Raw genomic sequence first — 27,211 nt, 5'->3', positions numbered from 1 at the left:
GCGATATCCTTTCCTGAAAGACCGTCTAAGCAGAGCACTGAGTGCATAATCTCAGGCACTCACCTTCCTGAGGAGGCCTGGCCTGCCTCACGCTGCTGTCACCTCCCAACACCAGATGCAACTCCACTTTTCCAGCACTGCCTGAGGATGCAACTGAGGCAGCCTGGTGTAAAGAAGTTTCCTTCTTCCTCTTGTTCTTTTGTCCTCACTGTGCTGATTAAACAAAATGACTACATTTTCAGAAACCCATTTTTAATTAAATACTTACATGACACTATTTGGTATTTCTTTAAGTTGTCAGACAGAAAATGTTTCTCATTTTTTCCAGGTACACTAATCATATCATTATGTACCAAATGCTTTAAACTAAAGAGACAATCTACCTGTATGGATTAAAAATATATGAAGATAGGGGCCCCTCGTGGTACAGTCGGTTAAGTGTCTAACTCTTGATTTTGTCTCAGTTGATGATCTTTGGGTCATGAAATCAGGCTCTGTGCTTTGCATGCATCAGGCTCTGTGCTTCGCACAGATTCTGCTTGAGATTCTCTCTCTCTCTGCCCCCTCCCCTGGTTCATGTGCTCTCTCTCTAAAATAAAATTTTTTTTTTTTTCAATGAAGATATCCATTTTCAGGGTGCCTGGGTGGCTCAGTGGGTTAAGCCACTGCCTTCGGCTCAGGTCATGATCTCAGGGTCCTGGGATCGAGTCCCGCATCGGGTTCTCTGCTCCGCGGGGAGCCTGCTTCCTCCTCTCTCTCTCTCTGCCTGCCTCTCTGCCTACTTGTGATCTCTCTGTGTCAAATGAATAAATAAAATCTTTAAAAAAAAAAAAAAAAAGATATCCATTTTCAGAAATACAGATCAAGCAGCACCAATTTTATTTTATAGCATTTATTATAGTAAAAATTCCTCTTGTAAAACACGAGTGATTTTGGTCCATATCTTATTTTCCATTTGGCTTTAAAACATTTTACATTATTTACAAAATAAATTGCAATTTTTACAATTGATTGTACATAATTTTTTTGACCCTTGGAATATTACAGTTTCAAGTAACTAAAAAATAAACACCTGGCAGACTAAGTGTACTGAAAAGTACATATTGAACATACTTAATTACCACAGTAATTTAAAAGTCTTGATCTTTACATCTTAAGATTAAAATTCATTATCATGAAGTCATTCAAGAATCTCTGGAATTTCTCTATTATCCACAATGAGACTATGGATTATCCCTTCTTTCCGCTTCCCACTACTGACAGCCTTTATGTAACAGTCATGGTTCCCAACACTGAAGTGAGTTTCAGTCCCGTCATCTACAAACTCACCCTAGGCCAACAAAAGAAGGAGGAATTAGTGTTCCAGAAACATTTATCTTTGTCTAGAGTATCAACACCATCTAAAAAAGGTGGTATAATGAAGTACCTATTAGCTAAATGTTAGACTTAGGAAAATTAAAGTCAGAAGCTTGTATTGCTAAATGCTTTTCCATGTCTGCTGTGAACTGAACATTTCTTATTTGTACCCGCTTACTATCTTGAACAATCTTGAGTTTCAGAGGGAAAAAAAAGCCCTTATGTCTTATGGCTGTGTGTCTATAACATGCACTATGAGACAACACTGACTACTAAAGTACAAATGGGAAGCATGATTGCCAGCACTTATTTTGTACTGAGTCACTTGCTCTGTATCAAGAACAGTGTGCAAGCATTACTTCACTGAACCTTCTCCATAACCTAACAGCAGCATTATTACTCTCCTCACTGTACAGACCAGGGCATCGAGGCACGGAGTAGCAAAACAACCATCAGGAAGGGATAGAATGCTCTCAGCCCACTCTGAAAACCCAATTCCTCAGAATGCAAGGTGACTTACAGTAAAACACACAGATAACAAGACCAAGCACTACCTAAGCTTGCCCTGTTCTGTCTGCCACAGCAGCTACCAGCCGTGTGTGGCAGTCAAGCACTTGAAATGTGCTGAGTCTGAAATACCATGTGCTGCTTCAGTGAAAAACAGACACGGAGTGTGGAAGACTTAGAATGAAACAGGAATGTAAAATAACTCTAAAAACTTTTAATATTGATGTTAAATTATAATATTTTGGATATATATCTATGGCTCATATTATATTTTTACTGAACAGGAGTTAATTTAGAGTAAAAAGATATTTTTTACTCTAAATTAACTTCCTTTCTTCTCTGCCAGGTAGTGCAGAGAAGAAAGGAAGAACAGGAGGGTTTGAGGATGAAAGTAGAATATGCCAGAAAACAAAGAAAGCACAACCAGGGTTAAAACTTGGCCACGAGCTTCCTGGCAGCTGGACCCGACCCAGGGAGGCCCCACAGCCATTACCCAGCCTGAGAGAGCACAGGCCGCACGAGGAAGAGCCTTTTCTGAGCTGTGGGGAGAACCTAGCCCATAGCTCTTTACCAGAGGAGTACTGACACCACCACAAGACCCTGTGGGTGCAGAATTTGCCAGATACATAATCTTGGTCATGATGCTTTGAGATGGAAAGAAAAAGGAGGGGATAAACTGTAGCTCACAGGCAGCAAGAGCAGGGGAGCACCTACTGGGGAAGGCTGCCCACATGCGGAGCTGCAGAAACTACTCTGCAAATTCAGTTTGAGTTATAGTGAGGAGGCAACTCGGTTGTAAAGTGCTATTGTCCAAACACCTGTGGTTTCCTGCTAATTACTGAGGAACAAAGACATTGTGTAAGAACATGACTTTGAACTTCTTACTTATTTACAACCATATTCTTAATATCATAAAACATCTCTTTACACTTGCACTGGAGAATTCCTTGACGGGGAGGGAACAGGATTCAAAACTGCCAATTTGGCATCTAGAGAATTCCAGGGAAGGAAGGAAAGGACAGGAAGGACCAGTAGGTGCCTGATCCATGCTAACGATAACGAAGCTATTCCATAGGGGCCATAAAACACTGAAGAGCTCTCCAAACCTCTCTGCATAAAAGAAGTCTGGATCAGTAGATTGAACCCAGAGGGCTCTAGATTTAAATCAGTAGATCTAACCCTGCTCAAGCTCTGGTGATGGATTCTGAGTGAACCCTGATTCAATAACCCTTCAAGAATTCAAACCAGGATTAAGAAAGAGAGAAGCATCTATTTTTGTAGCATTTGGTTTCTGGCATAGGCACTTCCTCAGAAGCAGACAGCCACAAGACCCAGCAGGCAGGTCCTAGATAGCAGCTGAACAAACTCATCCCAGACCTCCTGCCCTCCGAGCACTGCTCCTCACCTTCCTGCACCTATCCCAGATGAAGGAGACAGGGCAGCACTCACCATGGACAACTAGCTAAACCTGACTAGAGCAGAGTGGGTCCCATTATCTCTAGGCCTGGTGTTCATGCTGGAAGCCAGCATGAAAGGTGGGGACAGAGGAGAGTACCTCTGGCTTGCCAGCAGACTCCCCGGCCCTGGCAAATTTCCACCCAGGTACTGCAGCTCCCAGTCCCACACTCCATGCTTCCCTTGATGGTCTCCTCTGCTTCCGCTTGCTCCCTGTGCTATGCACACCGCTATTTCATTCTTGCTGAAATCACTCCAATAGTCATCCCACCCATGGCCATAGTGGTGCAAGCAGCTGCCAGCAAAGGCCAGACACTGTGGGGCTAGATGTGGATGTCATCATGCTTGGCCACAATGAGTGGGGTAGCCTCTGGGCACTGCTGGTCTATATTCCACCTGTCTTCTGGGGTTGGTGACAGGGCCCTTTCCTATCTGCCTTTGTGTCATCTGACATGTGTATATTCCTCCTTTTTAAAAAACTCCACTTTTAGAAAAGTCCTATCTGCTTTGAGGGTATGGTGTAAAGCCTTCCTATTTCAAGCATGACCCGTGGGGCAACATATAGCAGTGGTACCAGGGGAAATGTTAGAATTTGTATTTTAACAAGATCCCATCCCACATGATTCCTACACATGTAGGTTTGAGGAGCTGTGGAATGAAGCCCAACCTTAACTTGGACAAACACAGGAGGACGCCAACCTCTGTGGGGCAGTTTTTGATGGATGTGTGAATTCCTTTTAGGACAGAGCCTGGTGCAGGAGAGGAAAGGCAGCATGTGAGCTGGGGTCAGCTCTCAACAGAAGGTGTTTCCAACCCCTCCCTGCCCCAGGTGCTCTCCTGGAAAGGTCTCCAGAATTTGGAGTCAGGAGTACTTCATCTCTTTCTTGTTCTTAACCTAGAGGACCTTGGTTAATTAGCAATCTCCATCATTAGGAAACGCAGCAACATTTCAGCAGCAACCCTTACCCGTAGCACTAAGAGTAATCAAAGGGTCAACTTACTGCTGTCTCCATTCTTTTACCATTGCACCATACATCCATAGTGTCTTTTTCTGTAAAAGTAACAACAACAAAAGTTATAATCTATGATTCAGACATAAAATTAACTCTATTATTTTAAAAGAAGTTTGATATACTGGACTTCTAAAACTCTATTAACTTTTCATGGCTTTCCAATTTTTCTAAATTTGAAGAAACTGTTTACTCTTGGTTCACAAAATAAAAATGAAACAAAATAATCTTTTAAGAAATGATCAGGGCCTCGGTACAAATGGGTGAAGCCCTGTTGAACAAAATAAACACTGCAACACACACTTCAGGATTAAGGATGCACAGAAATGAGTATGAGGAGGGCCCTCACCACAGACTGTTGTCAGTGACCAGATAATCCCCCAATGCCTTGCACAAAGAGCCCAGTGGATGATGGCGCAAAGAGGTCACCGAGAAAGGCTGCGACAGGGTTCATGTAGAATGGACAGCATACAGGCTTAGAAATCTAACCTTAAATTTCCTATTGGAGGGCCCAATAATCTCTATTCATTTTTGCGATGATTTCATTTGGGGGAAAATTTTTGGATCATAAGGAAAAACACAGGCATCCCTGCTGGACTGTGCAGACTCTGTGGAGCAAACTGCTACCATGAGCCACCTGAGCATTAGTTTAGGTGTCAGGGCTCGCTTTGGGAGGCATATGTATGTATGCAAGTGTGCAAGGACATGTGTGCATTTTGGGGGAGGACCCCCAGATCCAAGTGTAAATATCAGTGTTCTGGTGGGTGGCGGGGGAGAAGATTGTACTCATCAAGCAGCCACAAGATGAGCTGTGGGCATTATAAGAAGCCTAGAATCGGGACCTGTGTGCATGTGAGAAGCCTGGGGGTCAAAAACTTGCCTGCGGGTCACAGTTGAGGTGCCAGGCAGGGGCTTCATTCTAACAGCCTATCTATTCCAGGAACACAGTCTAGTAGGGACTCTTTTCTCCTCACACCTTGAGAAGGGAGCCTCAGAGAACAGAGATAGGCCTTTGAGCGGGGCTAAAGGGGAGAGAGACCGAGGGGCCCAGGAGATGTGGGCCATGGTTGCCCTAGTGGCAGCCTGGGGTGCGGGGGCAGGGGCGCATATAAAGGGCAGCAGCTGTAGGGAAACTGAGCTTGTCCCAACACCTGAGCAGAGGATACACTGCTGAAGTAAACCATGATGGTGGTGAAGAATGGAATTTATACTGAACTCTGACCTTCTATAAAGCTATTATTAATGTGCCTCTGAGGAAATCTAACCCAGAAGACAAAAGAGAAAATTGCAATACATTTAACTATGTAAAAGTAAAAAATATTCCTACATCATTTAAGAAAACACATACGTGCATAAGCAAAGTCATACAATAAATGACAAAGTGGAAAAAAATAAGCAAAGCTCACAGCACAGACAAAAGTTTAATCTTACTAACATAGAGACTCTGAGTAATCAACAAGAAAAATACCAACAACCCAAAAGAAAGTAGGTCAAAGGACATGAAGATGCATTATCAGGAAAGAAAAACAAAAGGACCTCAAATGTGAAAAGATGTTCAACTTCACTTAATTTTGAAAAAGGCAAATAAAAACAACTCTGAAATATCATTTTTCATGTAGCAGAATATTAAAAAAAATTTAAGATCTGACAACATGCTCAGCTGGAGAACCTGTGAAGAAATGGGTACTGGGAGCACAAAACAGTAAAAACACCAGGAGGGACAATGTTTGACAAACATCATGTGCCTCTTGATATAATAAAACTATAGTCTTGTAAAAAAAAAAAAAAAATTAAACCTAAATTTGACCAATTCTTCAGTCAACTACCAATGTATGGGAAACAGAGAAGAGGGACTGCCTGGCTGGCTCAGTTGATAGAGCATGTGACTCTTGACCTCGGGTTGTAAGTTCAAATCCCACTTTGGGTGCAGAAATTACTTAAAAATAAAAACTATAAATGATACATATTTAAAAAAAAAAAAAAGAAAAAGAAAAAGAAAGAGAAACATCACAGAAGTGCTATCAACAAAATCCAGACCACAGGAAACTCTTCAAGACAAATTGATCTAGTTCCTTCAATAAATAAGCTATATAGGAGTTTCTGGGGTTTTTTTTTTTTTCCAACTATGTGCATTTAATTACTGAATAAACATTTTTTTTTAAGTTTATTTAAGTGATTTTTATACCCAGTGTGGGACTTGAACTCATGACCCTGAGATTAAGAGTCATGTGCTCCACCAACTGAGCCAGCCAGTAACCCAAACATTTTTCACTATTTAAAGAAAATATTTATTTATTTATTTATTTGAGAGAGAGAGAGAGGAAACTGAGCAGGAGACAGAGGGATAAAGAATCTGAAGCAGACTCTGCAATGAGCACAGAGCGCAACACGGGGCTTGATCCTGACCAATGGTGAGATCATGACCTGAGCTGAAACCAAGAGTCAGAGGCTTAACCAACTGAACTACCTAGATGCCCCCACATTTTTCATTCTCAAAAAAATTTTTTTAAAAGAACATGGTAGCATTTGAATAGACTGTAGACTCCTTAAGGCATGGACAACATCTCTTTTTCTACTGCATACTACAGTATGCTAACTGGTATTTAGCAGGTACACAATATTATCTAAATAAATGAATCAGTGAATTACTGAGATAATCCAAATGGTCTTAACTTTAGTGATATGAGAAGCAGGAAATACGGGAGTACCAGAAGAGAGAAAAGATAGCAACTTGTAAATATTTATTTTATAGGCCCAGTAGAAACAACATAGATAGCGATCTGTAACAACAGAGCTTAGCTTAAAGATCAATGGCTTATTACTCTTTATTTTGTAATCTACTTTATCTGGACTTTGACAACTTTGAGGTGTTACAGTACTAAACTGTTTGCAACCTAGAGAAAAATTCCTTTGTTACTGATCAATCTTCAATTTCTACTGTCTCTAAACATCATTTTAAAGAGAAGTATCAATAATGACAATAATATAAATATAAATAATAAATAATAATACATCATTATTTCTTTTTTTAAACCTGTTTATAATCCTCAAATCTATCACTACAAAATCTGGCTCTCATATAAATCAGTCATTTAAATGAATACTTCGTTCATATGGTACATCAGAAATACACCTACACATACTTACACTCTCTCTACACAAAGCTCCTATAAAGGGTCTGGATAGTTGGGGGAACTAATAAACAACCACCATAAAAAGCCAATAAATTCTGCAGAAATAGCGCTCACTTACCCAACACAACTCGAAAGTCCTCACCATCCAAACGTAATACCCAAGTATTGGTGGTTTTTGACCTGTTCTCCATATACTTCTTGAGACTTTTCCCATTTATTTCCAGAGTATATTCATATGCAAATCCACTGACAGCATCTATATTTATGGTTGCTTTTGTCTTTGCAGCTCCAACACAGAAGGTTTCTTTGCCCACTAGTTTGAACATCCATTCTTTTCTTATCTCTTCCTAAGCAACAAAATATGAAAGTTAAAAACACACAAATGGAAGAAAACTTAATATTTAGCTTTAGAAATGCTGTAATTAAAGTGAGTAAATAGCAATGTTATTTAGATGTAATTTTATTACTTCATGATTCAAATATTTTAGAAAATAAAAGCACCTGAAGTTTAAATGTTACACTCTATGAACTCTATAACTCTTACTAGTTTTCTTTGTCCAGTAACATGATCCAGGCCCAAATATAAAGATAATCAATGTAAGAGAAAAGCCTTGAATTACATATGAAGAATCTATGTTAACAAATTCAAGCTTCTATGTATGCCATAATCTACAAAGTAATCCATGTTTTCCTACCTTCCCATCTACATATACCACTCGTTTGCCCGATGTGGTTCCATGTTCAAACTCGATCTTATGGACTCCATCACTTAAAGCGACATCCCAAACGGCTACGAGATCTGTCATTTTTTCCAGGCTATAAGGAGGGCTAAGGGAATAAAATAAAGCAATTACAATAGGCCAAAAGCAGTAAGAATATAACAAATAAATCTTTCCAAGATGAAAATACCGGATTTTTTTAAAGCCCTAAAATTACAAGATATTAAAGTGACAGTACCTAAGAATTTCTACTCACAGTACATATAACTATCTTCTCCTTCTCCCTCTTACTCTTTCTTTAAGATGAAACTACTATATATGGATATATAGTCGGATAATTCTAAACAAAGTCACCTTAATATTAATAGGATTAAGAACCTATCCAGGATAGCATTCTAAGCTGGGCTACAGAAGAGTGCTTGGAAAGGTCAATAAAAAGTCTCTACTTCTTCCCTACATCCCCATTTAAAAAGCACAGTATTTAATTCTGGTATTTCTTTTTCAGATCCATTCACTCCAAAGCAGGAACTCCCCAAACCTTTCATACTTAAACCCGTTAGGATTCATTTGAACAAAAACAGTTCTAATTTATTATACTGAGAAGAGAAGTCATAGAAGAAATGTCCTATCACAAAAGAAATAAAAATGTATGGAAAATGGTAATTCTTGTCTTTACTACCATAATCTTATTTAGAAAATAAAGGATTTTTGCCATAATACTTTATCTGGCACAACTTAAATACATACTTTTGATATTAATATAAAATATATAATATTTATGTCTGTGCCCAGCATGAGTACATATATATATTACGTAATACCTATATACAGACTATATTTGAGCCTGCTCTCTTAACTACATCTTACTCTTTATTCACTCTAATATTGTTTGTGTACTCTACATCAGAAATGGTAAGTGGATTTTACATCATTTTGAAGTGATTGCTGAGAACTTGGGGCTAACACAGATTTGGAGACCTTACATCCAGGCCCCATGGGAAAAGATGTGTGCCATTAGCGGCCACCTCCATTCCAGATGTTTACTACCCTGCTCTTAGTCACAGAAAAGCAAAACCATCTTGCAATCTGCAAGTTTAAAAAATGTGTCCTTAACAAAGTAGACTGGATAAATAATACCTGAGTGATTAAAACAATCCTGAAAGTTTGAAGAGCTAATTTTATTGCCACGCAAGACATTTACCTTTCATCATCTTCAAAGATAGGACTGTCATCTCCAGATGCCATGGATGGCAAAATAGTCTTTAATCCAATTAGCAGGCAGGAAAGAAAAAAGCAGAATTGCAGCAAAGAAAGACTGAGAGCAACAAAGAGGATATCTGCAAAGGGTTTTTTCCTAAGTTTGCAATCCATTTCTCAAATTGCATGCAGTTTCTGATGAAACAGCTTATACATACAATAGAATTGCAATCTCCAGTTGTCAGGAAAAGAAATTAAGTCATGCAAATTGGCCAATCATATTTTTCCCTGTTATAAATTTATAACTTCCTAAAACTAGAGAACAGACTCTAGTTTATTTCAAATATGATACCACATCAGAGCTGCAAGAGACCTAGAGTTTATTTCAAATGTGATAACCACATCAGAGCTGCAAGAGACCTAGAGACCCAGTCCTCTGGGTCCCACGCTTCTCAAAGTGAGGTATAAGAAGCCTCAAGGGTATGAGGCAGTGGGTCAGGGAATACATAAAACTCCAGGATAAACAGTATACATCTTCGGGAAGCATTGATGTTACACGGTGGTAAAAAATTTAAAATGCAATCCTAATATTCAGTTTTAGAATGCTATATATTATGGTAGAATATATAATTTAAAAAATATTTTAGAAGCACCTGTCTGGCTCAGTTGTAGAGCACATGACTCTTGATATCGGTGTTGTGAGTTCAATCCCTATGTTGGGGGTAGAGCTTACTTAACTAAAAAAACAAGTAAAAAATTAAAAAAAAATTGTAGATACCTTCAAAGAAATTACTGGTTTGCAGGAAGCCACCAAGGATATGCTAGATCACTTTCGAACAGCAAACTTAATTTACCCATTTACCTAAGCCCACTTACTTTACTAGTGCCAATAATGAATCCACAAAATTATGTGGTTTGCTCAGGTCAGTAGTAGGGCCTGAGCCAGACTAAAGCCCAGTACTCCCATGCAATTACCTCAGAATTAACTGGGGTGTAATATTAATTAAATTTTACTAAAATCAGAAGCACACATATATTCATTCACACATGCATAGGAAACCCTCCATGTTTGGAGATTTGGGATTAACAGCTGTATCCTTGCCAAACCTACTGAAAAATAACTTCAACTATTTTTTGCTCTCCGGATCTACTCTGGCCTGGCCTTCTCCCTATAGATGTCCAAGTGTGCGCTCTCCTTGTAAAAAATGGGAGATTGCCAGACTTCTTTAGCTGGAAACAGCCAGAAGCCACAAACTGTTTTTTAAAAGATGTTAAAGAAGGGATTTAACATTGATAAAAGCAATCCAGCAGCACAGAAAAGATGAAAATTTTAGAATAAAAATTAAAAACTCAAATACTTTGTACCTAAAATAAATCCCTGTTTTGAGAGCACTTTACAAATTTGTGAATTTTTCTAATCTTAGGAAGCCCTAGGGTATCTCCTGTGAAAGTGGAGGGTATCCTGCAACTATAAAAGCAAAGAGAATACGCAGCAACAAAGGAAGCCAAATAGCATAATATAAATTTGGATAAGCCATCTTTTGCAAATCAGAGTGGGTTTAGGGGTATCTTCATATTTTGCTTTATAACTTTTAGAGACCCTAGAAAGTTTAGTAATTCACTATTCAAACTTGAAAGAATTGCTCAGTTTTCCATTATAATGAACTTCAATATTATCATACTACAATAAGGCATGGTATCATCTTAATTATAATAACTTTTCATATATAATATAAAAGACAACACCACAAATTAGAAGGGAAGTGAGAAATCAAGATCACATTTATTTCTTGAAAATTTTCCCTAAATCATCAACATTCATTCATATATTCATTTATTTATGGAGTATCTATCTAAAGTGCTGAAAAGTTTTAGAAATAGTGATGGTTACACAAAATTGTGGATGTACTTAATCCCACTGAACTGTACACTTAAAGACAGTTAAAATGGCAAATTTTATGTGATATGTATTTCACAACTTAAAAAAAATAATATTGTAATATACAAAAAGACATTGAATTATATACTTTAAATGGGTGAATTGTATGTATGTGAACTACACCTCAACAAAGTTGTTTAAAAAAAGGAAAGACCCAAGTGCCCTGCTGGTAGTGTTTCTTGGAATGCGACCATTATCTATAACCAAAAGATGATCACAACTGTCCTTGTCTGCAATATCTACCTCACTCATCTGAAAAATGAGAAATACCTGTCACACATCTTCAAGTTACAAACTGGACTTAATAAACACATGTCATACTCTAAATTCATTCACCATGTTAACAGTCACTTACGTGCCAGGCACTGAATTGGACACTAAGCTTAGTGAGAGGCCGTAGAGACCAAAAGATGATTATGACACAGCCATGGGACAGTCCTTGTAATGGGAAGAAGTAAAGGACAGAATGGACCCCCAGAGAAAGGATCCCAGCCCTACCAAATAGGTGGGAAGGCCAGAGAAGACTCTGGTTTAAAACTTGAGAGAAAGGAATTAATCCACTGTCATTTTTTTTAAAAAAAGATTTTATTTATTTATTTGACAGAGAGAGGCAGGCAGAGAGAGAAGAGGAAGCAGGCCCCCTGCTGAGCAGATCCCAGAACCCTGGGATCATGACCTGAGCCGAAGGCAGAGGCTTTACACCACTGAGCCATCCAGGTGCTCCTCCACTGTCATTCTTAAACTCTTACACATATACTTAATTTTCAGGATCAAGTGACCAAATTGAAAAATGATCATTATAAAGAAAACTCCCTCTATTTTAGCACAAAATTTTAAAAATGTAAATGAAGGGGTGTCTGGGTGGCTCAGTCAATTAAGCATCCAACTTTTATTTTTTTAAGACTTTTATTTTATTTATTTGACAGACAGACTTCACAAGTAGGCAGAAAGGCAGGCAGAGAGGAAGGGAAGCAGGCTCCCTGCCGAGCAGAGAGCCCTATGTTGGGCTGGATCCCAGGATCCTGGGATCATGAACTGAGCCAAAGGCGGAGGCTTTAACCCACTGAGCCACCCAGGCACCCCAAGCATCCAACTCTTGATCTCAGCTCAGGCCTTGATCTCAGGGTGGTGAGTCCAAGTCCTGCTTTGGACTCCATGCTGGGCATGAAAACTACTTTAAAAATAACAATAAAATAAAAATAAAATGAATTCTATTTTATTTTTTTTAAATAAAATGAATTTTAAAACAAAAATGTAAGTGGAAAGGATGGAAAAACAAATTCCATTTATTTCCACTGATGAGGATGATGTCACTCACTTGAAACTTTTTTACATGTCTTGGAAGAAAGCTTTTTGAGTAACTAGGCATCAGCATTATCTTTTTAAAAATCTCTTCCCTAGCAGTTCAACGGTCAGTTTCAGAGTAAGACCTAACTATTAAGACGTTTCTACTCTTCATCGAAACCATCTTGCCCTTAACTTGGGTTTAACCGTCCTTGGGGCTGTTTACGGTCTGTCCAAGCTAAACCCAAGTCCGTTTTAAATATTACTAAGATATTCATAGTTCCCATTTCAGCAGAAGCTCTAGGTAAGGCCAGCCACAAAGTCAGTCTTCAACAAATAGGTGTTGACTCTGCGTCCAGACCCATGGGAAGCATTGGGACCTCCAGCAAAGTGCGTCAGGAAGCTTCAGGAGCCAGGTGTCCCCAAAGGCTACCGGAGGTACAAGAACCAGTAACTTGGGCACCTGGGTGGCTCAGTGGGTTGGGCCCCTGCCTTCGGCTCAAGTCATGATGTCAGGGTCCTGGGATCGAGTCCCACATCAGGCTCCCTACTCAGCAGGGAGCCTGCTTCCCTTCCTCTCTCTCTGCCTACTTGTGATCTGTCAAATAAATAAAATCTTAAAAAAGAAAAAAACAACAAAAAACCGGTAACTTTTCTGAGGAGCATTTTTACCCCGTAAACCACAAGCCTTACAACAGATCCACTCTAAACAAATCATGCTCAACACACCAGACATAACAGTGCTCAAGGAATTGCTTTCCGTATTGGCTACCCATTGCAAACCACGTTCACCAGCAGGGAGGGAATCCACCAAGTCAGTCGCAGTGCGGTCACTAAGACACTGCACGGCCAGCCTGGGCTAGGCCCTGCGGAGGGACGCTGCGCTCAACCTGGCGCACACGAGCGCAGCCCAGGGAGGCCCAAAGGTCGCACAAAAACACGTGAAGCCACGGGGAGCTGCGCGAGCCGCACGCTTAGGTAAAGGAGCCGAGTTACAGCACCTCACGACCTTGACTCCGCTGAGGCGTCCAGGAAAAAACGGCTGGAATAGTATTACCTTCAGGTCGCAAGGCCTGGCCAGGAAGGAGAGACCCGCAGGCTGCTCCCGCCCCCACAGTTCCCGCCTCTGCCTCCGTCCTGGGCCCGGCAGACAGAAAACTCCCGAACACCCCGGTGCCTCACCCTCCCGGCTCACGGTCCGCGTAGACACCGCCCACCGCTTGCGGCGCCCGCCGCCGCCGCCGCCGCCGCCGCCGCCGGGAGATGGCCGCCGCCGCGCTGCAGCGGGGACGCCGGGGCTGGGCGCAGGGGCTTCTGGGGCCCGACCCGGGGCCTCCCGACCTGCGCCGCGGGGCTTACCTGGCCGCCGGGCACCACGGCAGGTTCTGTGCCACGGAGCGCGCGGGTTCCGGCTCCGCCACCCGGGTCGCGTGGCCTTGCTCCCCTCGCCGAGAACCGGGCGCCTCCTCCTCGGAAGCTGAAAGCTCGGCCGCCGCCAGTTGCGAGCGCGCCGACTCTGTGGCGCTTCAGGTCCCCTGAGGTGCCCAGCGCTGGCCGCCACCCGCCTCCAAGCGCCGAGCGCCGCGGACGCAACCCCCGCCCGCTGCCTCAGCGGAGGGCTTGGCGCTCTCTGCAGGAGCCCTGCCTCATCCCAAACCCCAAACCTTAAGCCCTGGCTGGTGGGACCCGCTGATAGAAGGCGCGGGGCCGGACGCTGGGGATAAACTGGTGGCAAAAAGAGACCCTGTGTCTGCTCTGAAGCCACTGGGCAGGTAAATCTGATTATGGCTTTCGCCCCTTGAAATCTTTTCTGGTTACTTCTGTAAAGACCCAAGCTCCTTAAAGCACGCGTGAGGCCCCATGTAGTTCTCGAATGATGCAAGCTTTTTCTCTCCACGGGCCTCTGCAGATGCTCTTCCCTCTGCTGGGAGCTCCTCCCTGCCTCTTCCCTTAGTTATCCAACACTTGGTTGTTGAGCTTGCTGCAGGACATATAATTTTTTAAGGAAAATTATCCAAGCCCTGAACCCTTGAATTCTCCTTAGCCCTTGGCAGGGTGTGCAGTTATTTCTGTAATTTTTGCTTAATGGGTAACTTAGTCGTGGACTGAGGTTCTTGAAGGCAGGGGGTGTGGCTGCTTGGCTTTCACTCGTGTATCTCACACATCTTCACAGTGCAGGCTCATAGTAGGCTCTGATAAATACTTGTTTAAGGAATGAATGTAGAGCATGCCTGGGTAAGTTTCAGGTGGTATCCATTTTCGCAACCAGCAGAGAGGGAGGAGAGTTGTTGAGTGGACCATTTGAGGAGGCCAGTGAGTGGCCCCGGGGACAATAATATACAGACATTTGACAGTATTCTGGTGAGGACTCTGATGGCCCAGAAGTTTGGAGGGGCATGGAGGCATCCATGCTCTATTGTGTAATTTCTTCCTCCCGCTTGAGGTTAATATAAAGGATCGTTTTATCTTTAGGGTTGGTAGAGTTGAAGTCATTTCTAAATGCTGAGCAAGTATGTGAGAGAAGGGGGATAGAGACACAAAAAGAAACAACCTATTAATCAGTCTGCAAAGTAATAATGACTGAATGCTTAAGCAAATTATATCATACAGATTCTGCTTTGTGAGCACGGATTTTTTGTTTGCCACCCTGTACTGAAAGCTTCTGGAAAACAAAGACTTTTCATATTTGTATTTTCTTCTAAACCAGTGTCTTGAGCAGAGTTTTCAATAAATAATTGTTGAAAGAGTGAGGTATTGGGGAAAGGGTAAAAGGCCCCAGAGTGGAAATTTCCAGTGATGGGATAAGGCTAGCTGAATGATATTCCTAATTACTTTTTTCTAGTCCTTATTTCTTCTAAGAAACAATGCTGAGTTGTTTCTTAGTTGGGCTAGCATCAGGAAACCCTGGTTGGGGAGCAGCTCAGTGATACTGTTTAATGAAGGATCAGATTATCTTGTAAAACTTCAGGCGTCTGGATATCCTTTATAAGACCAGTAAGATGTCATTTATTGGATGCTTGCTATGTCCTTATATATTGTTGCCTGTATTTTTCACAACAGCCCAGTACTTACATTACAGAGGCCCAAAGCCCTTCAGAAGTTACAGGGCCAGCATGTAGAGCCAGTGGGCCCTTCCTTAGAGGCCTGAGAAGCTCCTTTGCCCACAGAGCACTGAGGTGCATTCATGTTTGCACCAAGAATAGTCAGTGCAATCTGATTCCTCAGGTGGCTTGTTCTGTGTCACTGTTTTCTCTTTGGTATAATTCCTGGGATACCTGAATTGAGGAACATATCAGTTTGGGCTACATTTTCCACCTACTCATTCCCGGGGACCAGGACACTGATGGTAGCATTAGTCACTTGTTACTAGACAAAACTGTTACGAAAAGAAAGTCTGAAGAAAATACTGTGAAAGGTAGTGAACTTGAGTATAAAATGTGTTCAGTCTAGCTGATCCTGCTTTTGACTTGACATACCCCCCCACACACCTCAAGGTTATCTCTGTGCCCAATATGGAACTCAAACTCACAACCACAAGATCAGGAGTCACATGCTTTCCTCATGGAGCCAGCCAGGTGACCCATGCTTTTGACTTTATTCTCATTCGCAGATTATTTCCTTGTTTCCCAGGGTACCTAAATGCTGTTCTTAACCTCTTAAACTGCCTCTCACCAGTTTGCCCTTTGACATCAGTGACTGACTGATTGATGGACGACTTTTTAAAAGATTTTATTTTTAAGTAATCTCTACACCCAACGTGGGGCTTGAACTTAGAACCCTGAGATCAAGAGTCACATCCTCTACTGACTGAACCAGCCAGACCATCAGTGGCATAGTTTAAGAGAGTAACAAAATGTTTTCATTCACCATTCTCCATGCTTTCATTCTGCCTCCTTTTGAAAAAGGAATTGTTAATGCATTGACTGGTTTTCTGAACTTACTTTTTAAAGAACGTGAATGGAGATTAAAATAAAAGGGAAAAGTTACATAGTCTGATAACAACAAGACTTAAAGTTCTCCACATGCCCTTCCAGTATTGGTTCAGCCTGATGACTGGCGATACGTTTAAAGGAAGAAGAATCGGGGCTTTAGAAACAAGCCCTGGGCTCAGAATTCTGGCCTCAGAGGATTGTGTGTCAGAGCCAAAGCCAGTACCCACAGTCTCCTGCTGCTGGCTGGGCTGCTGCTGCTTAGACATCTTCCCCTCAGCCTGAGGACGCTGTGGTTCTACCTACACAAACACAGTAAGTGGGGAAGCGGTGAAACAAGGTGATTTTGCAGAACATCAAACAAGAGAAACTTGACAATTTTAGGAGAATGTAGGCTTTGGTTTAAGTCATGTGGAGCGTGGGGACTATAGATACACCCTTAATTAGAGCCAAGAGCCAAAGGAAGGCAGTACAGACTCATGTTCCAGTTGGTTAAGACTTTGTAAAAATTTGTATTGTGTTTATTTAGAGAAATTTTAAAAACATAGAAAAGTATAGAAATTAATACCCATATTCCTGCTACCTAGAATCAACTGACCATCATTAAATATTGGCTCATTGAAAAATCTCAATGGAAGAAAACATTGCAGATAAAACACTATTGGATTTGCAAGTCCAGCACTATTACTTGCTTGTCTTCCCCCAAGGCCAGTATGAACATGAATTTGATGTTTTTTTCTGAGTCTATTTTCTATAGTTACATAGAAACTATATACATGAATAGCTCATACCTGTTAGAATGGCTGTTATCAAAAATAAATAACAAGTGTTGGCAAGGATATGGAGAAAAGGCAACACTTGTGCACTGTTGGTAGGAATGTAATTTGGTGCTGCTACTATGGAAAACAGTGTGGAGGTTCCTCAAAAATAGTAAAAATAAGAGTGCCCTGGTGGTTCAGTCCATTAAGTGTCCTACTCTTGATCTTGACTCAGGTTATGATCTCAGGGTTGTGAGATAGAGCCTGCCACAGGCTCCTCACTGTGCATGGAGCCTGCTTGAGATTCTTTATCTCCCTCTGCCCTACCCTGCCCCTCTAGAAAAAAATTAAAAATGAAACTACCATATCCAGCAATTTTACTTTTAGATATTTCTCTCTCTCTCTCTGTTTCTCTCTCTCTCTCTCTCTCACACACACACACAGAGACATGAATACTATTATTAAGCCATAAAAAAGAAGGAAATTCTGCTGTTTGTGACAACATGGATGGAACTTAAGGACACTATTCTAAGTGAAATAAGTAAAAAATGACAATTACTGTATATGTCTCATGTGGGTGGGATCTAAAAACAAAACCAAAAGATTGGTGATCATTAGAGATTGGTGATCATTAGAGGTTGAGGGGGGAGAAATGGGTGGAGGGGATATAAATTTAAAAAATAATAATAATGAAGAAAGGTGTTTTGCACTATCCCACTGTATTTAGCTTGCCTCTACTATCTTACCTTTTGTTATTTGTCCCACCTTTGATCTGCCTTTTTTTTTTTTTTTAAAGATTTTATTTATTTGAGAGAGAGAGACAGTGAGAGAGAGCATGAGCGAGGAGAAGGTCAGAGGGAGAAGCAGACTCCCCACGGAGCTGGGAGCCCGATGCGGGACTCGATCCCGGGACTCCGGGATCATGACCTGAGCCGAAGGCAGTCGTCCAACCAACTGAGCCACCCAGGCGTCCCTGATCTGCCTTTTGTTCTCCTTTCTTTCGTTCTTAAAAGTAGCCTGAATTTTTGTTTTCATATTCCACTTTTTCCATCCCCTGGTTTGGAATTCATTGACTCTATTCCTGTTCTTAGAGAGGCTACCCTTAAAATTTTACATTGCACACTTAAGAGAGCCTAACCACTCCGCTTCTCCTTTTACACAATACAGGTATCTTGGAATACTCTAACTCCAATGCCTGCCCCTTTCACCGTGTAATCAAGTTTCATTTGAGTCTGTCCTTTTTCCAGCCCACATAGAGAGGCTACCCTTAAAATTTTACATTGCACACTTAAGAGAGCCTACCCACCCCGCTTCTCCTTTTAGACAATACAGGTATCGTGGAATACTCTAACTCCAATGCCTGCCCCTTTCACTGTGTAATCAAGTTTCATTGAGTCTGTCCTTTTTCCAGCCCACACATTTGCCTTTGTGATCGTTATACTGAATTATACAATGTTTGTTTATATTTATCTGCATGTTTATCATTTTTTCTCAGCAACCCTTGCATCTCATACTTGTCTTCTTTGATCACTTCTTTCTAACGTACATACTTAGAACTTCTTTTAATGTAGGTCTTTGGGGATTTTTAAAAAAGATTTATTTATTTTAGAGACTGATAGAGAGCATGAGTCGGGGAAGTGGCAGAGGGAGAGAGAGAATCCTCAAGCAGACTCCCTGCTGAGAGCAAAGCCCCAGTTGGGGCTTGATCCCATGACCCTGAGATCATTACCCGAGCCAAAATCAAGAATCGGCTGCTTAACTGACTGAGCCATCCACGTGCCCCAGTCTACTGGTGCTTTTTAAAAAAAATTTATTTTGAAATAATTGTATCTGGGAGCTAGGGGAAGTCACTGAATTCCAGTCACCTGGAATCACTTTTACATGCTTCCAGGGTCCTATCCAATGCAATAATCTTGGACTCAGTTCCCCTAGCTTGCTCCTAGCTCTGCCAGCCCTCCTAATTGTGCTGAGTAGGCATTTACTAATGGTTAACACTCCTCTCTAAATTTGTACCCCCCATAGCTTTGGGTCCAGCTCAAAAATTTTTTTCATCTCCTTTGAGAATTCACTTCCTGAAAAACTGACAGTGAAATAAAAATTATGGGTTTCTTTAGCAAAAAAAGAAATTATGAATAAAAGTTCTTGGGCATAATAGAATCTTGCTTTTATTTATTTTTTAAATTTATTTGACAGAGATCACAAGTAGGCAGAGAGGCAGGCAGAGAGGGAGGGGAAAGCAGGCTCCCCACTGAGCAGAGAACCTGATACAGGACTCGATCCCAGGACCCTGAGATCATGACCTGAGCCAAAGGCAGAGGCCCAACCCACTGAGCCACCCAGGTGCCCCTAGAGGCTTGCTTTAAAAAAATTATTTGAGCTGTGTCTGGCTGGCTCAGTCAGTGGAGCATGCAACTCTTGATCTCAGGGTTGTGAGTTCGAGCTGCATGTTGGGTGTAGAGATTACTTAAAAATGAAGTCTTAAATAAACAAATATTTGAATGCTGCCATGAAAGGCAACTGGAAATCTGTGTGAGAGTAAGACAGGATTGTTGTAGGGAGCTCAATCTTTGGAATTCATATCATTATCATCATTACATTTATTCAGTATTTATTGACCATCTGTTCTATGGCAAGTCCTGTGGAGAGAATATTACAATGAACATCACTGATGTTTTTCCCCACTCATGAAGTTTACATTCTAGTGGAGGAGGCACAAAAAATGAGCAAGCCGACTGATTAGTTGCTTACAAAATGGCTCCCAAGCATCCCCACTTCCTGGTATCAACATCCTTGTGTAGTCCTCTATTATATTTTACCATAGTTGGTCTGTGTGATTAATATCATATAGCAGAAGTGATGAGATGTCACTACCCAGAGGAGGTTCTAAAAAAGACTTCTGCTTATTTCTTAGGCCCTCACACCTTTTCTTGGATCACTTCCTCTGTGGGAAGCTATCATGTTGTGGGTGCTACTCAGGCAGCCTGTAGAGAGGCCTGCTTGCTAAGAAACAAACTGAGCCCTGCCAATAACCACTTGAGTGAGTTTGGAAGTGAATCCGTCAGCCCCAGTTGAACCCTGAAATGACTGACTGTGGCTAAACAGGTTGACTGCAACCTCATGAAGGGTTCTGTCCAGACCATCCAGCTAAGCCAGTCCTGTATTACTGATCCACGGACATGTCAAGATGTTAAATGTTCCAATTTTAGGAATAATTTGTTATGTATCAGTAGATGACTAATACACAGACAGATGAAATAACTGCAAATTGGAATAAATGCCTATACCAATCTTATGGTAGAGCAGTTGCTCATCAAGAGAAGTGATATGATCAGATGGTTAACGAAGTAGACTTTGGAGCCTGAGTGCTGGTTTCAGATCCTGGCTCTGCCACATACTGGCTGTGTGATCTTAGCAAGTCTTTTTTTTTTTTTTAAGATTTTAAATTAATTAACTTACTAATTAATTAATATTAAAGATTTTACTTATTTATTTGACAGACAGAGATCACAAGTAGGCAGAGAGGCAGGCAGAGAGAGAGAGAGGAGGAAGCAGGCCCCCTGCTGAGCAGAGAGCCCAATGTAGGGCTCGATCCCAGGACCCTGAGATCATGACCTGAGCTGAAGGCAGAAGCTTTAACCCACTAAGTTCACCCAGGTGCCCCTTAGTTTATTTTTGAAAAAGAGAGCAAGCACAGGAAAGGGAGAAGCAGACTCCCTGCTGAGCAGAGAGCTGATGCAAAACTCTATCCCAGGAACTTGAGATCATGACCTGAACTGAAGGCAGATGCTTAACTGAACCACCCAGGCACACATTTTTTTTTAAACTTCTGTTTTCTAATTTGATCATTTGTAGGATGAAGATAATAACAGTACTTACGTGAAGGTTGTTCTGAAGAGTCAAGAAGTTAGAAAAAAGTGTGTAGCCCAGAGATTGACACATTTTAAAGGTCCAATTAATATAGCTGTTGTTAATCTGTATTGATTCTTGAAAATTTGTTATTAATCTGTTTTTTAAGATTTATTTATTTATTTATTTGAGAGAGAGCATGAGTTGAGGGGAGGAGAGGAGACTCCCCACTGAGCAGGGAGCCCAAGACGTGGGGCTTAATCCCAGAATCCTGGGACAATGACCTGAGCTGAAGGCAGCGGCTTAACCAGCTGAGCCACCAAGGCGCCCTATGTTATCAATCTATTTGTTTGAGCTATTTGCCTGTGCTTGTTTATACTGGAAAATGGCTACTGAAGGTGAATGCCTCTGTCTAAATCTGACCCAAAATTAGCAGGGCCACTCCACACTGTATTGCACACCTATGTGCCGGGGATAATGCTCGGTCCTGGAAAAAGTAAGATATGATCCATATCCCCAGAGTTCAGATTCTCAGATGGGAGGCAGACACAAGGGTTATTAATGTAATTAAGGATTAATTAAGGATTCTAAGTCTAAAAGACTTGTGAGTTGAAGAATCTTCAAGAATTTATCACCAAATGCCATTTGAGTTTGGTAAACTCCTCGTTATGAGGAAAAACTTGATAGGTCTATGCCTAGGAGAAAATTTGAGAATTAGTTTAGAAGTTTAGAAATGAAAAGATCTGTTTTAATTGCTAGGAAAGGCTGTAATTTATACTGGGAAGACAAAGCACAGAGGAAAGCAGTAAACTGAAATGAAGACAGGCTTTGGATCTCAGCTTAAATGTCACTACCTGAGAGAGCCTCCTCCATGTGCCCCTGTTCTCTTCCTTCTCTTCATAGCACTTATCATAATTAATACTTATTTGTGGTTTTTTTCACAACCACTGTGAGGGCAGGAATCTCATCTGGTTTACTCACCACTGTGAGTATACTGTGTTTATACACAGTATTTAGTTTGATCCCTGGAACTTAGGTAACAGGTACTTAATACATTTTTGTAAATAAATGTTAAATGAGTGTTTAGAACCATTGGCACCCTGCTGAGTCATTGAAGACCCATAGAAAACTCTGGGTTCCTGGCTGGCTCAGTCAGTGGAGCATGTGACTCTGAATCTTGGGGTTGTGAGTTTGAGCCCCACACTGGGTATAGAGATTAATTAAAAATAAAATTTTAAAAAAGAAAGGAAAAGAAAACTCAAGACCCATGCAGCAGTGTGCTGAGTCAAAGACTGAACTTGTGTACAGTCTTTTACTTCTCTAGCAAAGAGAGGGGCTGGAAAGGCCTTGATGGTCCATGAGAATGGAATTCCTTTGGAGGACTGTAGAGTGCTGTAGAACTTCCTCTCCTCCACTTGATACACACAAAATCCAGGAGTGATGAGGAGGAGGCTCTCTTCTTAGGAAATAGAAGATAATCAGCCTTCCTGTGCTTTGAACACTGTAAAGAATACTGGTGATCCTACATCTAACATCCATGGTCCTCTTGGCCCTTAGCTTTACTCAAGTAGCCATATCTCTCCCTTGCAACTTATGTGATTCAAGGAGCACCCACCCCATTGCCAATTCCAATTATGGTAACCTCTTTTCCCTTCTGGAACTCAAGGTTAAGTCTTCTTTACATTTGCTACTCAGTTACTGATTGGGAGGCAGAGTATGTGCCTATGTGACCTAATTGGTCAGAAAAACCCAACAACAACAACAACAAAAAAACAACCCACAAAAAAAACAAAAACAGAAGGAAAGATTGTAGATGGAAAAGAAAGTATGTGGTCCTGATTGCTCCTGGTAGACCTCTGGAAAATCACTTTAGTATGAATTTGAAACCTACCATGTTTGTAGGAGAGCAGAGAGACTAATAGATGAGGTCCTTGATAACTTGTTGAGCCATTGAATTCACCAACCTAAAAGTGTTTTGCCGGTAGACTTCCTGTTGTGTGAGATAATAAATTTACTTATTGCTTAAGAAGACAGTTTGAATCAGGTTTTCTATTTGCAGCCAAAATGGTTCCAACTGACATGTGATATTTGACCTTCTGGCTCAATTAGTGCAGCTATAATCAGAAGAGTGGGCAAGTCACCCTATTGTCTTGGAAAAGGCAAGCAGTTGGACTCTGTGTTTCTAGGGTTGAAAATGAAAATCTACTGGGGCATCTGAATGGTTCAGTTGGTTAAGCTTCTGCCTTCAGCTCAGGTCATGATCCCAGGGTCCTGGCATTGAGCCCTGCATCAGGATCCTTGTTGGGGGAGTCTGCTTCTCCCTCTCCCTCTGATTGCTGCTCTACCTACTTGTGATCCCCCTCTCTCTCTCTCAAATAAATAAATTAAAAAAAAACCTTAAATAAAAAAGAAAATGAAAGTCTGTTTAAATATAAACTACTGCTAGTGTGAATAGCTAGGTAAGGAAAGGGATTGGGGACAGCGTTGAGAACATCTTTGCATGGCGCAGACACAGAGATCAAACTCACTGTGGCCCCAGCTGCCTGGGAAGAAAGCCAAATATGGGCCTGAAAGTATTTACCCTAAAAGCTGTGACCCTGAGATTTCTTGTGAGACCCAGAATGATTGATGCCCTCTGTTGGAGATCGTCAGCCCTTATGGGACCTGCACCACCACAGATCTGGAAAATACCGGTCGTCCAACAGCGACACTATGTGGCTGTAAGATGCAAGAACAATAGTGGGCCAATGAGACTTCTCTTCAGGTGTGTGGAAGTTGTATTTTCTGCTAGGAATTTTTTTTTTTTTTAAGATTTTTTTTTTTTTTAATTTATTGACAGAGAGAAATCACAAGTAGATGGAGAGGCAGGCAGAGAGAGAGAGAGAGAGTGAAGCAGGCTCCCTGCTGAGCAGAGAGCCCGATGCGGGACTGGATCCCAGGACCCCGAGATCATGACCTGAGCCGAAGGCAGCGGCTTAACCCATTGAGCCACCCAGGCGCCCTCTGCTAGGAATTTTTTGATCACTTAACCTCTTATGAGTTTTTGAAAATGGTGGGCAGGGACCCTATTTGTAGTTTCTGACTTTATTAATCTGAGAAATAAAATATTGAGGTGACTTCTTTTTGTGAGGGGGAAAAAGCAATGATCATATTTGTACATGGTGGAGATGTTTTTACAGTTTTTATCTGTATTGTCAAGATGCATTAAAATTAGGCTTGAAGTCACCCCAACAAGAAATATTCCCATTTTATTACTTCCTTTGAAAACTTGTCTATGGTTTCCCATTACCCCCTGGATAAAGTCCCAGGTCTTTAGCACACCTCCTAAAGCCTTCCCATTCTGCCTTTCCAGGGATGCAACATATTACTCAGTTTCATCAGGGAGCCCTCAGTAGGTTCCATTATATTTGTAAAGGCTTTTGGAGTTAGGTTTTAGGGGAGGACAGATATGAGTCATACCAAAGGGGCCCAGGTTTAATGACAAAAAATAATAAGGTTTACTGATTACTTGTGATTTAGGCATTATAATAATGTGCTTTGAAACTATTTAATTTGCTCAAGAAGTTCTCTATAATTATCTTTCCTCCCTGTATTGCTGGGGAACTCCTACCATTCAGAATCATTCAAGTATTTCTCTAAATTTGCAGTTCTTGAGCTTGGAGGCAATTAGAATCACCTGGGGAGGGGAGGATGGGGAAGAGACGTTATTGACAAACTATTAACACCTGAGGCCTACCCTGGAGATTCTGATTTAAGTAGTCTGGGGATTGATTACCAAATTTTCACAGCTCCTGGGGTGATTCTAATATGCAGTCAGGGTTGAGACTCACAGGTTTAGGAAGACTAAAGTGACCCATTTAGGTAATTCTTCTCTTTTCCTTCTGTACCCTGCGCAAACTTCTTTGATTATGCCTATCACACTGTATCTTAATTTCAGAGCATATATTCAGTCCCTAACTAGACTGAGCATTTCCCGTCAGCCACCTCTGCATTCCTGGAGCCTCATGTAGGGTCGGACACTTCTTGGAGATTTGAAAATGCTGAACGTAAGGGTAAAATGTCATTTATGAACACATACTGGGGTCCTCCAAATGCTAGGTGCTGCCGCGCTCAGCAAGGTCTGGAACTTAGAAAACAAGCTGACTAGTCCTGTACAAGGGCTCACAGTTACAGCTTGAATGTGTGTGGAGGGCAGAACGCGTTGGTTACGTTGCCGGGGCCTCATTTCCACCAACGGCCTCAATTATGTATTTCTGTGGTCCGGGCAAATGAGTTTCCAAGTGTCTGCTAACAGCGCCTGCAGAACCACCGCTTGTTGACAGTGCGACGGCAGTGCGCAGGCGCAGACCGTAAGCGCGGCGCACTCTCCTCTGAGTGACTGTAAGTCCCGCCCCCAAGAGCGAGGGCAACTCGACGCGGGGCCGACCTAGACGCTTCCGCCCCGCCCCCCCATTTCCCCGGGCTGTGGGAAGAAACAAGGCCCGCGCTCTGAGGCGGAGCGGAGGTGGGGCTTCTCGCCGCGCTCCAGCTCGATTGGCCGGCCTCCCGCGGCGCGGTAACGGTCGCGGGGGCGGAGCCAGAGGGGGCTGAGTTGGGCCGGGCCGGGCGTGCTGCTGGGGAAGGCCGCGGCGGAGGAAGGTGAGTGGCGTCGGTGTTCTTCCTCCCCCGCGCATCCCGGGGACCGGCCTGGGCCGGTCTGGGAGAATGGTCACACCGACTCTTGTCGGGCGCCCAGGGAGCGCGCCAGTTATAATCCTAGTGTAAGGCGGCGGTCCCTGACTAATGTAAGGGTGGCTGGAGTCGTGACTGCCTGGCCTTGGGCACCTCGGGCTGCTCACCGCAGGCCACAGCGCCTCCGTTTCTTCATTCGCAGCACACAGCTGGTAATTCTTGCGCTGAGGGCTGGTTGAGAAGGTTGAAGAGGCAGTCGTGTGAGGCTTAGAATGACAGCGGGCGCAGACCGCACTGTGGCCGAGTCCTAGGGCAGTCCTCCGTGTGCAAGAGCCGACCAGAGCGGACCCGCTTCGCTTTTCAGGGTTAGGGTGTCTGAGAAGTTTGCTGTCTAGAGGAGACTCGGAGCGAAAGGGTGGGTACCCGGGGGAGTAGGCGAGTTGCCCTTCCAACTACTCACGAGGCTCATTCCAGGCTCGGAGGACGGCTGGCTTTCGGCGGAGTCTGAGTCTGTGAGGTGGCAATGTCAGAAGGCTGGGATCCGGCCCCTAGAGACCGCACAGGAAGGGTTTCTGCTACCATTTATCTTCTAATCATAATAATATTAAGCATTGTGCAGGCATCACCTGCGTTGGTTCCAGTCCTCTGCAGGAGTTTGTTTTTACTTTCTTTATTGCCAGGTGGACTCCTGCCTGCCCCGCCACACCTTGAACAGGTGGCTAACTGGGGTTTGGCCCGCAGCTTCTCCCTCAAACGGGGAGAGGCGGGTCTGGCCCTTTGTGTACCCTCTCCTGGGGCCCAGTTACTGGGTGGAGATGACATCCAATCCCAACTCCCATTTCCTTATTTTCAGTAGATTCACTAATAAGAAAATTGAGCAGCATGCTCCTGTGTTTTGGGAGTAGAGCTTTTGTATTTATTTATTTATTTTTTTAAAGATTTTATTTATTAATTTGACAGAGAGAAATCACAAGTAGATGGAGAGGCAGCCAGAGAGACAGAGAGAGGGAAGCAGGCTCCCTGCTGAGCAGAGAGCCCGATATGGGACTCAATCCCAGGACCCTGAGATCATGATCTGAGCCGAAGGCAGCGGCTTAACCCACTGAACCACCCAGGCGCCCCGAGCTTTTGTATTTAATTGACAGTAGAGACTTTGAAAGCATTGCGTGTTCCATTTATTGCAGTAATGTGAGATATATGCTTTTGAGATAGCTAATGACAAATTTTGATGAGTCTCCATGGAGAAAGTATCACCACATGCCATGGTTTGTTATCTCCAGCTTTTCCCCAAGAAAGTGTTGAAAAATACACATTTTATTGGATCCTGCTTGTTAACTGGGCTTCAGACCTGTGAAGGGGAAGTTACCAGAGGACTCTTGGAAACCTGGACAGTGCCAGAAGATACA

At 42.4% G+C, this 27,211-nt stretch overlaps 2 protein-coding genes across 12 annotated transcripts in view; one reads left to right on the top strand and one right to left on the bottom strand.

The window, feature by feature from the left end:
* Positions 1–876: 876 nt before the first annotated feature.
* FAIM (Fas apoptotic inhibitory molecule) lies at positions 877–14,126 on the bottom strand. Of its 7 annotated transcripts, none has more exons than XM_032334419.1 (6): positions 13,961–14,126; positions 9,383–9,441; positions 8,158–8,290; positions 7,581–7,809; positions 4,320–4,369; positions 877–1,330 (listed from the first exon to the last, which is right to left on the bottom strand). In XM_032334419.1, exons 2-6 carry the CDS (start codon positions 9,424–9,426, stop codon positions 1,181–1,183), a joined length of 606 nt encoding a protein of 201 aa, XP_032190310.1. In that variant the 5' UTR covers positions 9,427–9,441; positions 13,961–14,126; the 3' UTR covers positions 877–1,180. The 7 variants fall into 7 exon arrangements, with proteins under 7 accessions (XP_032190310.1, XP_032190321.1, XP_032190330.1 ...); XM_032334430.1 differs by lacking the exon at positions 13,961–14,126 and adding an exon at positions 13,784–13,875; XM_032334439.1 differs by lacking the exon at positions 9,383–9,441 and having other exon boundaries at positions 13,961–14,121.
* Positions 14,127–14,284: 158 nt separating this feature from the next.
* Positions 14,285–27,211, top strand: part of CEP70 (centrosomal protein 70) — a 123,391-nt gene continuing 110,464 nt past the window's right edge. For 2 of the 5 annotated variants that reach the window (XM_032334387.1, XM_032334377.1), the window contains exon 1: positions 25,575–25,772. The gene's annotated coding sequence lies outside the window, so the exon portion shown is untranslated. Of the gene's footprint in view, positions 14,374–25,574; positions 25,773–27,211 lie in introns of those variants that run through there. The other 3 variants (XM_032334396.1, XM_032334411.1, XM_032334402.1) reach the window with 3 other exon arrangements.

The sequence above is a fragment of the Mustela erminea genome, chromosome 1 (genome assembly GCF_009829155.1).
Source record: "Mustela erminea isolate mMusErm1 chromosome 1, mMusErm1.Pri, whole genome shotgun sequence".
NCBI classification, from domain to species: Eukaryota; Metazoa; Chordata; class Mammalia; order Carnivora; family Mustelidae; genus Mustela; species Mustela erminea.
This window is presented reverse-complemented; position numbering and strand designations above follow the sequence as displayed.